The 12,116-nt window shown below is 41.5% G+C and overlaps 2 protein-coding genes across 2 annotated transcripts; one reads left to right on the top strand and one right to left on the bottom strand.

The window, feature by feature from the left end:
* Window positions 1-1,495: 1,495 nt before the first annotated feature.
* LOC309691335 (putative nuclease HARBI1) lies at window positions 1,496-4,087 on the top strand. The gene is made up of 4 exons (XM_082508950.1): window positions 1,496-1,967; window positions 2,367-3,200; window positions 3,311-3,517; window positions 3,650-4,087. The coding sequence occupies exons 1-3, from the start codon at window positions 1,839-1,841 to the stop codon at window positions 3,512-3,514; spliced, it is 1,167 nt and encodes a 388-aa protein (XP_082365076.1). The 5' UTR covers window positions 1,496-1,838; the 3' UTR covers window positions 3,515-3,517; window positions 3,650-4,087.
* A 45-nt stretch (window positions 4,088-4,132) lies between these two features.
* On the bottom strand, window positions 4,133-6,480 carry LOC309691674 (uncharacterized protein). Its single transcript, XM_082509539.1, has 4 exons — window positions 5,856-6,480; window positions 5,561-5,654; window positions 5,286-5,373; window positions 4,133-4,673 (listed from the first exon to the last, which is right to left on the bottom strand). The coding sequence occupies exons 1-4, from the start codon at window positions 5,899-5,901 to the stop codon at window positions 4,299-4,301; spliced, it is 603 nt and encodes a 200-aa protein (XP_082365665.1). The 5' UTR covers window positions 5,902-6,480; the 3' UTR covers window positions 4,133-4,298.
* Between the last annotated feature and the right edge of the window lie 5,636 nt (window positions 6,481-12,116).

Consider the following 12,116-nt stretch of genomic DNA (forward strand, 5'->3'; position numbering starts at 1 on the left):
GAGTCAAAATACAACTCCACAACATTACTAGCGCAAAAAGACAACCTTCCATTTATTTTCACTTAAACAAGAAGCTGGTTTTTATGTACATTAAAGCTTTATAAAAATGTAACAGTGCAAATGCAAATTCCTTGCTGAAAGTTTAACCAAAAGGCATTTCCAGTAGAAATGGGCTGACATATCCTGAGCATAACCATGTATAATATCCACTGAAGTTAAAAAGAGGTGCTTTGCAACATTAAACTGCAGTGTGCAGTACGCATTTTTTCGGACCATAAGGTACACACAAATGATACAATGCTAGGCAACATGATAACATTGTGTTATCTGATATGGAAAATAACCTTCAGTGGCCTAAGATGAAACTGTGTGAATATTTTGGTTCCTCAAATTCTGATCATATAGAAGGAATTTGTGGACACACAAACAAGCAAACAGACAGACAGTTTGTGTATTATAATAAAATGCAATTGATTAAAGGCGACATGAAATGCTTTACATATAAAGGCTAATTTACACCACTGTGCCCTGCTCTCACAAACTGAAACAGATGTAACACTATCTGTGAAGCTGGGTTTAAGAAACAAGTGTTCAAAGTTAAAGTTTTAAAAACAGGTTCAGCACCATCTTCTGTCAGTACGGAACGTGACATTCTGTGATTGATTGTTGTGGCTAGGGATGGGTACCGGTAGCACCGGTTCTGACATAAACGGTAGTAACCAGACCGAAAAGCAGCGCACATTTCGGTGCTTTATTTCGGTGCTTTTTTTTCCTGAGATGTCATACACTTTGGATTCCAGCCAATCATTTTACCTTTGCGAGCGTAGTCGGCGGGCCCAGGCATGTACGTTCTTTTAGAGCAGAGCTACAGATTAAAAATGCCCAAAGCGAAGTGGTCAAAAGTCTGGCTGTACTTCACAGCAAAAGATGCAAACTCAGCAACCTGCAACAAGTGCTATTATGCTGATACTGATACGGATGATGATGGCAGCAGCAGCCGCTCTTCTCTGCGCGAGTAGCTTAATGTTGTTTGTGTGTAATTTACGTTGAGTAGGCTAACCACGTTATTACATTAATGCATGTAAGGTGAACTAGCAAACACCGTCGTAGTTACATGCGGCTGTCTTCTTGTTTGATGGCAGATACTCCCTTCACGCTGGCCAAAAAGGCTAAAATGACCAAAGAAAAAGTGGAAAACAGCTAAACAGGTTTTTGGACAAAGTTTGTTTTTTCCATTGTTTAAGCACTGCTTCCAGCCAAGAGCGATGCCATAAATCCCCTATAGCTGCAGAAAAGGCTAACATTGTTATCCTTTTACAAAAAAACAGCTGAACATGAGAGTTTTTTGGACCAATTTTGTGTTCTCCATTCTTTAAGCACAGGTTCGAGCACCGGTTCGAGCACCGTTTAAGCACCGGCACCGTTTCAAAAGTACCGGTTTGGTACTGGTATCGGATAAAACCTAAACGACACCCATCCCTAGTTGTGGCTAATAGCTAACATAAACATTCGCTAACTAGTGACAGAATCTATAACTCAGAGGAAATAACAACACTAAAAGTTTAAGGGGATCACATTTGTGCTGTCGCTGCCTGCAACAATGAGTTTATGTTAAGAAACTGATGGTATACTGTCCATTTTCACTTGTCGTGTCCAAATTCATGAGCTGCATCCTCCTGAGGACCCGGCCTTCGCGGTCTACGTGGGCCGGGTCCTCAGGAAGTCGGGTAAGCCGGAAGTAAACGGCTGTGGAATTGGACGGTCTAGCCTTCTCGATCTACTCCCGCCCTTAAATCAGAGTATTTCCGGCCGTCAGCGCCACGGCACGAAAATCGAAAATGGACCCCGAAATCTTTCTCCGTTTTTTGTGTTCATTTTTAATTATCAACGATCTAAAAAAACTGTCTCGCGGTCGTCATCGCCGGCATGTTTTGTACTCCAGGCTCATCAGAGAAAATCATATCCAGGTAAAACTATTAATCTAGACGCATTTAGGAATTACTTAGCTAGTTTTATGGATAATTTCAGTGACTGAATGACGGCGGTCATTCAAAATATATGAACAAAATCCCTTAGAAAATGTTCTTCTATAAGTTTACATTTATTTTCAGTTATTCATATGATCTGTTACTTATTTTTGTACATAAAATTGCAGTAAAATTGTCAGAAAGCCAAAAACAGGGTTATTTTTGAGTTCACAAAAAAGCTTAGCTACACAGATGAAATGTATAAAATGTTATTTCTCAGTGTTAGTATATTTTACTCAAGCTTAGTAATCAGAATAATGCTTTGATGTCATAAAATAAATGAAGTCATACCTTTCTATTAAAACTGATTATGCTGTTCTCCACCTTTTCCTTAACCAGACAAGGCCGTTGTACTGCAGGATTAACCAAAGTGTACCAGTCCTGGACCGTTTTTTTAGCCAGGAGGATCCAAGGCCTGATTTTCGGCTAAGCAGGGAGTCTCTGGCAGTGTTGTTAAATCTCCTGAACCAGGATCGGCGGCATGGATGGGGTGCCACAATTGAGATACTGGTGTTACTTTTCTGGTTGGCAAGTGGAGCATCCTACAGGGTGGTCTCAAGAGTGTTTGGGATGCCGCGTTCTACTGTCCACTACATCGTCCACCGAGTCACGAAAGAGGTGTTGGCCATTCGCTACCAGGTCATCCACCTCCCAACAACCCCAGAGGACCTGGAGGTAGTGTCCCGTGGGTTTGCAGGGCTGGCACGCCACAGAGCCTTTATGAAAGCGGTGGGTGCAATTGACGGCTGCCACATACGCATCAAGTGTCCAAGTGGCCCTGATGGTCAGTGCTATAGGAACAGAAAACTGTTTCCATCAATCATCTTGCAGGCGGTTTGTGACCATCGGGGCCGCTTCATCGACACATACGTGGGCTGGCCTGGGTCGGTGCATGATTCCAGGGTGCTCCGCCACAGCCCACTGTACAGACAGTCAGTCTACCCTCCTCCAGGGCATTTCATCCTCGCAGATGGAGGGTACCCATGCCTCCAGCGTCCACTCCCCCTCATCACACCCTACAAGAGGCCAGTCCAAGGTGTGGGAGCCCAGCGCTTTAACAGCCATCATTCCAGGGCACGCTCCATAATAGAGCGTGCTTTTGGGATGATGAAGAACAGGTTCAGGGCCATCTTCCTGCAAGCGCTGGAGGTGCACCACACCTTTGTACCTCATGTAAGTGACCACCCAATGTCAAATTAATTGTGTGTGCGTATACATATATATATGTATGTATGTGTGTGTGTGTGTATGAAAGAATAATGTGTATATGTATATCACTACAGGTAGTAACAGCATGTGCCATCCTCCACAACATTTGCCTCAGTGCTGGTGACATTGTGGCTCCTGAGGATGAACCTGAGGAAGATGGAGCAGAGGATGAGGGGGAGGCTGGATTGGAGGCAGTCAGTGGTGCTCTGTGGCGGGACCAGCTGTCTGCCGAGGTGTCTGCCCTGGAGGAGGTACCACCAGACCATGACTACTGTTAACAGGCAAGTAAACATTTATCTAAGCATCTTTTTTAATACCATTTTTTCAAACTGTTGTCTGCTACAGAGTCACAAGTATTATACTAGTAGTGAATCCACTTTCTCTGGTTTGCATATTTCTGAAAAACCTCTTAGTGGTGTGGCAGCCGTCGATTGAGTCAGCCCTGCAAACCCGTGGATGGACGATGCAGTGGACAGAGGGAGGAAGCATCCTAAAACTCTTTGCAGACCACCCTGTGCGATTCTCCACTTTCTGACCAGAAAAGACAAACCACGGGTCACAGTCGCAGCACCCCATCCATGTCTGATCTTCTTTCGGCAAATCCAGCAACACTGCCAGAGATTTTCTGTTTGTGTGATCTTTAAAGTATATTTGAAAAAAAAAAAAAAACGGTCCAGGAACAGGTCACTTTGGTTAATCCTGTGTGAAAATTTGTAAATATTTGTATATATTTTTCCTTCTCTGACTAAAATTCATTTTTTAGAAATATTCTTGTTTTATTATTATTTACCTTTGAAGAGTTTTAAATTGACATTTAAAGTTTATGTTCATACATGTTAAAAACAACTAAATAAAATGAGTTCAGCGAAATCTGTTTTCATCAATTTATTCATAGTGGAAAACTTAAAATAACACGTAGAAAAAGGTAAGAAATGTATTAAAAAAAAAGAATATCTGAAGGCACAACCAATTTGGGAACTAATTTTCATTAATCAAAAACTTTTAGTATGACATAACAAATAGAACAAAGTAAGAACATATCTGAATATATTTTTAACTTATTTAGGAACTAATCTTTCTAGAATGGAAAAAAGTCTGTCCATCCTGTCCCTGCTCTCCTGTTCTCTCCTCAGCCTCCCTTTGGTACTGCATGTCCTCTTTGATGAGCTCAAGGAGCTCATCCTGTCTTTCCCTTCTCCTCTTCCTTCCCGTTGCTGCTGGCTGACCTCCTTCCTCATCTGTCTCCTCTTCCATCTCACTTTGGTCACCCACTGCTGTACTTGGCCCTGGAGTGTCCTCAGGGAGAGAGGAAATAAGGACAGGGGGCCTAATGGAAGGCCTCTGTCCCATCACCTCATCCATGAGGCCAAACCAGGGCCAAGTAGCAGCAGTGGGCTTCCCACTGACTCCCTCACCTGACCCTGGACACTTGCAATCCTAATCGCAGAGGAAATCAGAAATGACAGACAAATGTAAACAATACAACTTTTAGTAAATGTGCATTTATTAAATTTCATTCTTAATGCAGGCTAGAGAAACTGATCAGGAAGGCTAGCTCTGTGGTCGGCATGAAGCTGGACACTCTGGTGACAGTGGCAGAGAGAAGGACACTAAAGAAACTGCTGGACATTATGAACAATGCTGGGCATCCTCTGCACACGGCCATTAAAAACCAGACGAGTCTGTTCAGTGACAGGTTGCTTCTCCCCAAGACAAGAACTAACAGACTTAAAAACTCCTTTGTCCCACACGCCATCAGACTGTTTAACTCCTCTCTGGAGGGGAGAGGGAGGGGAAACAGGAGGACAAAGGAGGGGGGAACAACTAAGCTGTAGTGCCTCTTCACCTCACTGTACAATACCTTGTGCAATACTTTTTGTAAATAGTCAATGGTGCAATAGACCTCAATACCTGAAATGTGCAATTCACTTGTACTTCTGTCGGTGCTGTGCTTTTTGGAAATAGAATTTCCCAGAGGAACCCACCCGAGGGATTAATAAAGTTCTATCTTATCTCTCTCTTAAATTATCTTCTTGACAGCACACATACTTTGTATCTTTTCTTTAAGTTGTCCCACTTCTTTTTGGCCTGCAAGGTGGTGACTTTCCCTTGTAGGCCCATCTTCTCAAGAATAGTCCTGATCGCACACAAAAAAATAAGAGAAGAGAGAAAACCATGACAACTATGATAATCCCTAAATCCAAAAGTTTTCACAGCAGAACACAAGAGGAATATCGTCTGGACATCACAGGTTCTGTACAGAATGAGGGTTATTGAAACCGTACTCAGATGAATATGATGTGTAAATTGATTTATTCGTGTACCTCCATCCCACAGTCGCTGAATTTTTTACCCCGGTGAAGAGGTGATCATTTTCTCCTCTAGTTTTAATAAAGTCTGCCGTTTGCTCTTTGGTCCCTATAAACATATCACAAAAACGATTGGGAAAAATGTAAGCGCCAATGGAAAACCGTGGAACCCACCATACAAGCTAGTTTACGTCCACTTTTTATGAAGATTGTTTAAATAAATATTACAAGTCTATGCAAATTCACAACCCTAACAACATAACCGCTATAAAAATTTAACTTTTGTACCACCAGATTTTCACATACTTACATTTAAAAGTGTATTCGTCTCCCGGTTTATCCTTTTGTGCCGCCATCGTTACGTGAATGAAGTTCTGTGCAATGAATTCTGGGCTGGCAAGCTGTTGAGCTGGTGGGTGACAGACGTCACCGAAAACGTCGAAGCACTTTTGCAAATATGCGATATCTTGACAAACAAAGCAGATATTTGAAGTTTACACACCCACATTCTCGCCTGAAAATATGTTAAAAGTTTATTTTGTGACCCAGAAAGATTAATAAGAGTAATTTTAAAACTTAGTAGCGGCCGCCATTAGCCGGAAACTGGAGCTTGGCTGGGCTGCGCTATGAATTCTGGGATATGGTGGGCCACGAAGGACACACCCGACCCATCCTTCAAATTCGGGGAAAAGGAGGACTCGTTTGTCGGCTGCATTCGGAGCAGTATATGAATTTGGACAGCCTTCGGCGCGTCGCTGTGACGTAATCGGTCTACAAATGCGGCCTCAGGAGGATGCAACTCATGAATTTGGACACGACTGTAAACTCTCTGGATTAGTGATGGGTCGTTCGCGAACGAAATGGCTCTTAGAGCCGGGTCTTTGACGTGAACGACGCGAGCCGGCTCCTTATCGCGAGCCGTCACGTGGGTTTTTTTTTTTTCTTTCTCTCAGCCTCTCTCGCACTTTTTTTCCGCTTCACTCTGCACGCGAGCCTTGTGCTTTACGCTGGGCAGAGGGGGGAGGGGCGGTAGTTACACTCAGTAGCACAGGAACAGAGCCAGAGAGAGAAAGAGAGGCAGGGACAACAACATTAGAAAGGTATAGTAATCATCCACAACTATTTTCGGTTGCAGATGATAAAGGATTGAGAAAGTTTATTCATGCAGGTCCATATGACAGAGAATATGCATGTTCTTTTAGTTTTCATATTATAATTTATATTTAATTGTGTTGTGGTTTGCAGTGTTTTGTGTTCTTTTCACTTTAAATTTGTGAAAGGAAAAAGCTGAAAATTTAAATAGTTAAAACTTGAAATGTGAATAGTTGATTTTTGTATTATATGATTTATTTATTACATTTTATGTGGAGTGAATAAATAAAAGTATATTTACGGTGGCCCCTAGAGACAAAGCACATACAAACTTCAAATCACGTACGAACTCTGAAGCATGTACAAACTCCAAAACACGTAAAAACACGTACAAACTCCAAAACACGTAAAAACTCCAAAACACGTAAAAACACGTACAAACTCCGAAGCACGTAAAAACTCAGAAGCACATAAAAACTCAAAACACGTACAAAAGACAACAGAAGTGCTCCAGGATGCTGGGCGCAGTGTTGAGCCTTTGTTATCTTGTGGCTACACAAGCCAGCAAGTACCAACGACCGGATTTGGTGTGTGGTAATAACAGGTAAATGAACTTTTTTTTAAATTATTTGAATATATATATGAGTGCCTGTGTATAAATACACAAACAATACACACATGCTTTCAATTGTGTAATTTAAGTGATCTAGTAGCTCTGCTTTGGAAGTTCAGTTCATGCTAGAAATGTGTTTTGGAGTTTGTACGTGTTTTGTCTCTAGGGGCCACCGCATATATTTATATATAAACATATATAAATAAAACCACTTGTTTTTACGTTAGTAATTCCTTTTGTGCATAATCTTATATTATTGTTAATAATAAATTAATTAAAGCAACAAAACAACCTGAAGAGCCGGTTCGGAGCCGAAAGAGCCGGCTCTTTTTAGTGAGCCGAACCGAAAGAGCCGGATCTCTAAAAAGAGCCGGAAATCCCATCACTACTCTGGATTTGCTTGGGAAGAGAAAGATTATTATTTTATTGCATGAAGCTGACAGACAGTGGAAGTGGACAGTATGTCCTCAGTTTCTTAACATAAAACCCATTGTTACAGCCACGAGATGGACAAATGTGATTCCCTTAAATTGATTTTTAGCTTTAGTGTTGTTATTTTCCTCTGAGTTATCGATTTTGTCCTGAGTTTGCTAACACAAACTAATGTAAGTCTATTAGCTTTAACCAACCACATGATGTCAACTTCTGTACTGACAGACAGTGTTGGGAAGGTTACTTTTAAAATGTATTCCACTACAGACTACAGAATACATGCCCCAAAATGTATTACGTTACTCAATGAGAGTAACGTATTCTGAATACTTTGGATTACTTAATATATTATCATGCTTTTTACAACTACATGAATGTACTATTGCTGTGTGATTTATTACTGTTACTGAAGGTCCGCGGCTCCGAACCGTAGTAAAGGACCTCTGACTAATACGTCGGGTTTCGTGTCGGAATCATAGCTGAAAAATAACTTTACTTTGTTGTCTGGGTCAACTTTGCTAGCGAGAGACAGAGAGAGGCGTTGAAAGGCTGCTGCAACGGAACTTATTGTTTCGGTGGAAAACACGAACACAGTGTACAGTCGAGTCTTAATAGCTTACTTACAACTGGGCTCGTCAGGCAATCTTCTTGGCTGCAGTGGTTATTATTATATTTACATGCTTCCAGCTCCCGTTTCTGCTCGATGACAGCTCGTACTTTTCCTTTTTCTCCCTCCCTCGCTCACAGACACATAATGGGTATGGCAGTCCATTCTCCCTGCAGCACGGACTACACTGCCTATGATGCTACATTCTTTAGGGCTATGCCTGTAGCATTCTGCCTATTAGCTTAGCACAACAACAACAACAACAAAAAAAGGCGCTCTCTCTCACCCAGGAAACACGCAGTCGCAGAGAGTGCGCGTCACCATGGCAACCGTAACGCTGCCGCCTGGAACAACAGAACTTGGCTGTCAAACAAAACCCAAACAGTCCTGACAGTACCGCCGTGTAATCCATTTATTTCAACAAAGTAACTGTATTCTAAATACCACCTTTTTAAACGGCAACTGTAACGGAATACAGTTACTCATATTTTGTATTTTAAATACGTAACGGCGGCACATGTATTCCGTTACTCCCCAACACTGCTGACAGAATATCCTGTTTTTAAAACTTACAGTGTTACATCTGTGTCGTTTTTTGAGAGCAGGGCTCAGTTATGTAAATTAGCCTTCATACGTGTAGCGTTTCCCCAGATAAAAATATATATTTTAATAGGATATAAATTAATAACACCCACAGGCGTTAAATGAACTGGATTCAGTATTCTGTTACACACTCTTGTGCCCCTGACATGCTCATACTCATTTGTATACATGTCTATTAATGTACTGCCATGTTGAAAGTTTAGTTTTCATGCTGTATTTGTAGCTTTGCTGTGTTTTTGTTAAATGTAAAAATATTTAAAATATGTTAAATATGACACTGATTTTATTTTCATTTTTACTAATTCATTTCATCTTTTATGTGCTTATACTGTAGCTCATGAAAGTTGTAAGTTGTCATGTTTCACTGCTTATGAGATATGCTGACAGACAAATGTTTAGCTTTACTAAGCTGTGCTATAGACTGAACAGCAAGGAAAAGATTTATTGCTGAAAAAAAGTAAAACTGTCTTTGTTAAAGTAGGAACTTATCCTTCAGCACCTTCTGCCTCTTTTAGCCAAAACAGTCATTATATCAATCACTGCTGCTCCAACTAATGGTGATAACACTCACATGGGAGGAAAGAATTAACTCCAGAGCTGTTAGAAACAAACAGAGAGAGGACCAGAGCTCCCTCCTCTCTGGTTCCCTCCACCACATGCTGCATTGTCATTTTCAGGAAGGCGATCACAGTAATAGACTTGTAATTGGCTTTAAGTGGATTAAGTGCCAGGCAGCACAAAGCAGTTCTGGCTAGTAGTGCGCAGTCCAAACACAACCTGTTGCCCAGGCCATGACTGAGCATGAGGTCTCAATCTGAACAGCAACTGCTTGCTCTGCGTGTCCCCAACACTGCTCAGTATAAAACACATTGCTCCAATCTATCCTTCTGAAAGAACGGGACACATCCGACTTTGCTGAATAATGTTAACAACGAACCCGACCACGAAACTCATTTAACCCAACCCACCGCTCAGACCTCACTTAACAACCACTTTTTACCTACTAAGAACTACACAAAGAAGATGCAGCAAAGAAATACATACATAAGAACCTAAATCACTTTGATAAGAGACAAGTTTTAGATGAGATATTTGCAGTTGTTCAAATTTGTTTGAGGAAGCCCAGGCAGTGGCCCCTGCTCCGCCCTCTCTGTCAGAGGGAAACAATAGAAGAACATGGCCTGATAAATAACATTTTCTTTTTGATGTAGGTGGCTGGGTGGATGTGTGCTGGGAAGGAAAGCCTGTGAGGACAGCATGATGCTCTAAGAAATGTTTTCCTAGAAAACACTGGGAGTCACAGTGCCTTTACTTGAGACTTCATAATCATTTTGAAACTAGTTTAGTCACACTATTGTGAAAGAAATTAATGAACTAAATAAAGTAATAAACTTGCATAACTTCTTCATACAGTCCATGCAGCATATTTGCAATAAAGATCTTGGGTTGTTACTTTCAATTATGACTTCTACTTGCTGTTGGTTTATGTAGCAGGTGTGAGAGATTCGGCTGACAGGGGTATTCACAAACTATACTCGCTGTAAGATATCTAAACAGTTTCACGCATGAATTGACTGCATGGAGACCAGAGGCTGTAAATTACATTCACAGAGAAACCTTGAAGGAAGGGTATCCACCTGTCTGAGCTTCCATGAGAAGTTAATTGACATCAACCAATAACCATCCAAAGAAGGAATGGGTTTATCCACTTGCATGCTTTGCTGGGACAATTTTTAGATAAGTTAAATAATTAGTGGGTGCAATACTCAGTAATGGCTTGAACTTCAAAGAGTTTCCTAGATCAGTCTGCCTTTTTCATGCAAACTACTGGTGACTATGGCAATCTCAAAGGATTTTGCTGCAGCATCGTACAACTCTCTGTGACCAATTTCACTGTAGCAGCTGCCGGCCACCTTCAGAAACCCATTACAGTCTCTTGGGGAATACAAATGCTTTTCCTCATAGTGGTTGCTAGATGGTTGTTTCTAGGCCTGTGTTACTTAGGAAACACACTGACTTTGTTAGTCAGTTTAACTTTAGTTTGACAAAACTGAGACAGCAAGTTCTAATAGATTTTTAAGAATTTTTGTTTAATTCAAATCGCACAAAAAGAGTGGATAAAAAGTAAAATAATCACCTTTAATGCAACAAAAACTTTTACAGTGTCAAAATTGCAAAAATAAAGATGCTGGTCAGTGGAGTAGTACTGGTTATTTGTCTGCTGTGCTTTATTTCTCTCTAAGCTCTTTCAGAAACAACAACTACAATAATGTGATTCAGCAAAGACTTAAAACCAAAAGGAGTAGCGCATAAAGGATGTTGAAGACATCGGCAGTGGTTTTGAGACAAATGTCCATGAATATCTAGAGTCCAGAGCACACACATGAGAACATCATCATTATGAAGGAACCAAAGAGGTCCGCCTGTATACACTCACTAATGTTCTTGCTTCTGTGTGTCCATGGGCACATGCATGTTTGACTATTGTAACCAAATTGTGAAGCCACCCACACAAAACCCACAGCTTGCCTTTGTCGTCAAGTCTGGCACAGTCCAAACAGTTGTTCAGTGTCTTTGACACAGGTTTAGAGAAAACATGTGCAGCCACTCCAAATTCCACCAAAGTACAGAGCGCTCTGGCTTCATGTTTTGCTCTCTCAGCGCACGTCGCAATGCGACCCCGGCCAAGTTGCTCGGCAGCACAATGAGCACGGATGTGATTCCGCTTTCAACAGGCCTGTTACCAGGGATTACCCCAGCGTTGTTTAACAGTGTTATCCAGACCACAACAGAATGTTGTTTTATCAGAGTACTAAGTCAGACACTTTGCTCACTGACGGCTTCAGAAATGTCACCGTGAGAATCTGTCCCTGGCCTCTGCCCAGCCAGTGCAGGTGAGATCCATGAGAGAGCACAGCTGCCATTCTCAAACTTGCATTCAGACACGCACAGGCAGGCATGTATGGCCCCCATAGATAGATTGATGGTGGCGAGGGGAACCAAGGGCTGCTTGGCAGTCCTGAAATCAGGCCAGCTTTAACACGGCGGACACGCTCTCGAGCCCACAGTCATAGTAACATTTTATGTGACAAGCATTATAAAGGTGATTTATAGAACACATATGTGTTGGGTTTAATATTTTCCAGAATATTTAGCTCCGTGTATTAGGTCTGCATTTTCAAATCTGTCTGCTTGTTCGCATCATCCCTACACTGACCATTAAA

This window comes from Aulonocara stuartgranti, assembly GCF_965226115.1.
Source record: "Aulonocara stuartgranti genome assembly, chromosome: 16".
NCBI classification, from domain to species: Eukaryota; Metazoa; Chordata; class Actinopteri; order Cichliformes; family Cichlidae; genus Aulonocara; species Aulonocara stuartgranti.